Below are 4,430 nucleotides of genomic sequence, written 5' to 3' on the forward strand. Positions count from 1 at the left end.
CTTTCCTGCCCGGGCTGGCTTTGATCCGCGATCCTCAGATCTCAGCCTCCTGAGTACACAGGATTACAGGTGTGAGCCACCTGTGCCCGGCTACAAAACTTTTTCTACATAAATGTTATTTGACACTGATGTAAATATGAAAAATGTAAATCGTAAGTATCTTTTACAGTAAGATTTTTTTAAAGCCTGGGGGAAGTATTGAAGTATGTTTCATCATAAGCGAATTAGAATCACTGTGAAGTGATAAATGTTCTGAAAGAATATCTTTTTTTCTTCTTTTTCTTTGGCTTATTATTATTGTTGTTGTTTTTTGGTAGAAATCTTGGTTGCAACTTACTCACAGAACTGAGCTTTGGAACATTTGAGGCATGGCATGGAATGCAGTTTTTACACCAATTGTAAGTGAAATAGAAGATAAATGTTTGTTAAATAAGACCTTATTGGTTAGCTGGGTATGAGGACTATATTAACTCTAAAAAGTGTATCTTTTTTTTCCCCTTTTTTTTTTTTTTTGGCCAGTTCTGGGTCTTGAACTCAGGGCCTGGGCACTGTCTCTGAGCTTCTTTTGCTCAAGGCTAGTACTCTACCACTTGAGCCACAGGGCCACTTCTGTTTTTTCTTGTATATGTGGTACTGAGGAATTGAACCCAGGGCTTCATGCATGCGAGACCAGCACTCTACCACTAAGCCACATTCCCAGCCTGAAAGAGTATATCTTTAAGATCTTTTTTTTTTTCCTTTTTTTATGAGGAAACACACAAGGCTAGGAGATTCATATGACTTACATTTGACAGGCTCTTGTTTCCTTGGTCCTGATCTTTGGCAAGTACAACAGACACCAGACAAGTACCGTTCAAATTGGCATCATCATGAGAACCAATGATGCTATTCTGATATGTGTACCTGGTCCTTGGAATTCACTTATAAAGTTAACATTCATTCCTTCTCAACTGCTGAATAAGTCCCTAACTGCTTTTAAATGAGACAGAACTGCAAAGAGCAAAGTTGAACACCAAACCTTCCAGGGAGCACTCAGTGTCACTATCTTATGTTGAAGCAGAAATAATCCCTGACAATATGCCATAGGCACGTTCCTCAATCAGCCAGAACTTTATTTTTTAAGAAGTATATACCTCTGAACTTGTCAATTGCTGTGGGTAACAGAAACCTTTGAGGAACAGAAATGTTGATGTTGAGCTATGTATTAAAAGAAAAAAAATTAGGAGCCAGTGCTGGTGGCTCATACCTGTAATGCTAGCTACGTAGCTATGTAGGAGGCTAAGATCTGAGGATCTTGGTTTGGAATTAACCTGGGCAGGAAAGTCCATAGATTTATTTCCAATTAACGAACAAAAAATTCAGAAGTGGAGATCTGGCTCAAGTGGTAGAGCACTAGCCCTGGGTGAAAAAGCTAAGAGAGAATACTCAGGGCCTGAGTTCAAGCCCTAGTACTGGCACAAAAAAATAAAATCAATGGATTAAACATTGAGCTATCCTGATTCCATATACTCACTTTCCTGATTGCCTTCAACAAGTATGGGTTTTATTCCCTTTCAACTCAAATATTCTGTTTATCAGGCATGATGGCACGTACCTGTAATCCTAGCACTCAAAGCAGGAAGATCTAGAGCTCAAGGCCAGCCTGAGCTACATAACAAGACTCTGCCTCAAAAAAATAAAATAAAACAAAATTTCTATGATATTCAGTGGCCAGAAGGGCATTATCGACTCCAGGTGAAATTCTCTCTTCTTTTTTTTTTTTGGGGGGGGGGTCCGGTTGTGGGGCCTGAACTCTGGGCCTAGGTGCTGTCCCTCAGCTCTTCAGCTCAAGGCTAGCGCTCTACCATTTGAACCACAATGCCACTTGTGGCTTTTTCTTTTTGTTTATGTGGTGCTGAAGAATCGAACCCAGGGCCTCATGCATGCAAGGCAAGCGCTCTACCACTGAACCACTTTCCCAGCCCGTGAAATTCTCTTTTTAACCTCACTTTGTAGAACTTGTACATGACTGATGTACAAGTTGTTGTGGGTATCAAGGAATGTAATTACTCTCAAGTAATATATTATTTTCAACACTATTATGCATGATTTTTTTGAGGCACACTTTTTCTATGTAGTGCCGACTAGACTTAAATTCATTATGTTACACAGTATAGGCTCAAACTCATAATCCTCCTGTTTGTGGTGGTATTACAGGCCTGTAACAACACATTCAGTCTCAACTTTGGTTGTTTATATAAACTAAGGTTTAAACTCAGGGCCTTATACTGGACAGGCTGGTGCTCTGCCACTTGTGACGCCATTAACACTGTCCCTTAGCTTTTTTGCTCAAGGGTAGTGGTCTGCCACAACTCCACTTCCAGCTTTTTGGTTGGTTAATTGAAGATAAGAGTCTCATGGACTTTCCTGCCTGGTCTAGCTCTTTTGCCTACCTTGTCTACCTTTCTACTTAGCCTAATGAGTAGTAGGATTACAGGTGTGAACCAATGGTGCCTAGCTATCTGTTTGTCTACCCAGGCTGGCCATGAACTGTGATCCTTCTGCTCTTACCCAAGTAGTTATGACTTTAGACATGAACCACTCTTACCAAACTTGGTTGGACATTTTTGTTTTATTGGGGGTGGGGAGCATATATGTTCACAGTTATTTTATCTCCTTAATGGATTGTGCTTTTTACCATTATGTACTTCTCACCTTTGTCCCTAGTAATAATTTTAGTGTTAAATCCACCTAATCTCTCATACACACCCCAGCTCCCTTTTAGTTACTGTTTGCATTGTATATATTTTCCATCATTTTACTTTCAACCAATTTGTGACTTTGAATCAAAAGTGTGGTTTTTGTTGACAGCACAAAGTGGGATTGTATATTTTAAAAATCTATTCTGGGCTACAGTATACCTCAAGGGATAAACTGCTTTTCTAACAAATATGAGGCCCACATACTTGTTAGTCATTTAATCATAAACACACACATATACACACAGCAAGAAAACATTTTCTGCCTTTTAATTGAAGTTTAATCTAATCAAATACTAATTAGCATATACAGTGAAGGCTTTATTTGTTATTGTGCTCAATATCATATCTCTTTCCTCACTTCCACCATTAGTACCTTCTTTGAGATATTTTCTAACATATTACTTTAATTCCTTTTTTTACCTATATAATTTTGATTTATTTTCTTAATGATTACCCTACAGATTATCATTAACATCTTAATTAATGTTCTACTTTAGATTAATGTCTATATATTTTCATTAGTGTACAAAAGACTGTTCCATTATACCATTATCACACTTTCCTTTATACTTCATTGTCAAATATTATATCTTCATTCACTTTGTGCTCATTAGCACAGACCTATAACTATACAATTTTTTAAATCATTGGAAAATAGCTATAAACCAAAACTACATTTGCATGTCTTTCTGTATATGTATGTGTCAGTCCCAGGGCTTGAACGGAGGGCTAGCCTGCTGTTCCTGAGGTTTTGGCTCAAGGCTAGTATTGTGCCAATGGAACCAAAGCTTCACTTCCAGCTTTTAGATAGCTAATCAGAACCAGAGATAAGAACCTGATGGAATTTCCTGCATGGCTGGCTTTGAATTGCAATGCTCAGCTCTTGGACTCTGGAGTACATAAGCTCCTGGCACCCAGCTTATATTTTGTTTTATACTGAGTTTTTAGCAGTACTGTGATTTGAACTTGGGACCTTGTGAGTAAGAGGCAGGCGCTCTATAACTTCCAGCCCATAAACACTTCTTTTGTTTTTTTGTTTTTTGCTGGTCCTGGGGCTGTCCCTGAGCTCCTTTTGCACAAGACTAGCAGCCAGAGCTCCACTTCCAGTTTTTTCTGTGATAATTTAAGAGTCTCACAGCCAAGCATCGGTGGCTCATGCCTGTAATCTTAGCTACTCAGGAGGCTGAGTAGCCAAAACTACCAGAAAATCAGAATTGACTCTGTGTCTCAAGTGGTAGAGTGCTAGCCTTGAGCTAAAGAGTTTGAGGGACAGCATCCAGGCTCAGATGGTTCAAGTCCCACGACTGACAAAAAAAAAAAAAAATTCCACATACTTTCCTTCCTGGACTATTTTTGAACTGTGATTCTCAGATCTCAGTCTCCTGAGTAGCTAGGATGACAGGCATGAGTCACCAACACCCAGCACCAAGAACATATTTAAAACAGGTGAATGAAATCTACCAATTCATTATCACAGTTTCCTTAAGGACTATTTAGTTTGATTCCCACTCACCCCTTATGTAAGGAAATAGTTCAAGTACATGAGTATGAATAAAGAGCAGAATGGCAAAAGAAACAGACCAACAGGTTTTATTAAAGACTAATAAAGACTGAAAACTGGAGAAGGGTAACCAAGTCTTCTTCAACCTGGCTTCCTGTACAACTAAGGTCTTTTTTTTTGGGGGGGGG

General features: G+C 38.9%; 1 protein-coding gene across 1 annotated transcript in view; it reads left to right on the forward strand.

Moving 5' to 3' along the window:
- LOC105998520 (leucine-rich repeat-containing protein 37A3-like) overlaps positions 1-4,430 on the forward strand; it is a 69,973-nt gene that overhangs the window by 27,387 nt on the left and 38,156 nt on the right. The window contains exon 3 of the mRNA XM_013033245.1: positions 318-398. Coding sequence (XP_012888699.1) covers positions 318-398 — 81 coding nt within the window. The remainder of the gene's footprint in view (positions 1-317; positions 399-4,430) is intronic.

This window comes from Dipodomys ordii, unplaced genomic scaffold (assembly GCF_000151885.1).
Source record: "Dipodomys ordii isolate 6190 unplaced genomic scaffold, Dord_2.0 Scaffold165, whole genome shotgun sequence".
Lineage (NCBI taxonomy): Eukaryota > Metazoa > Chordata > Mammalia > Rodentia > Heteromyidae > Dipodomys > Dipodomys ordii.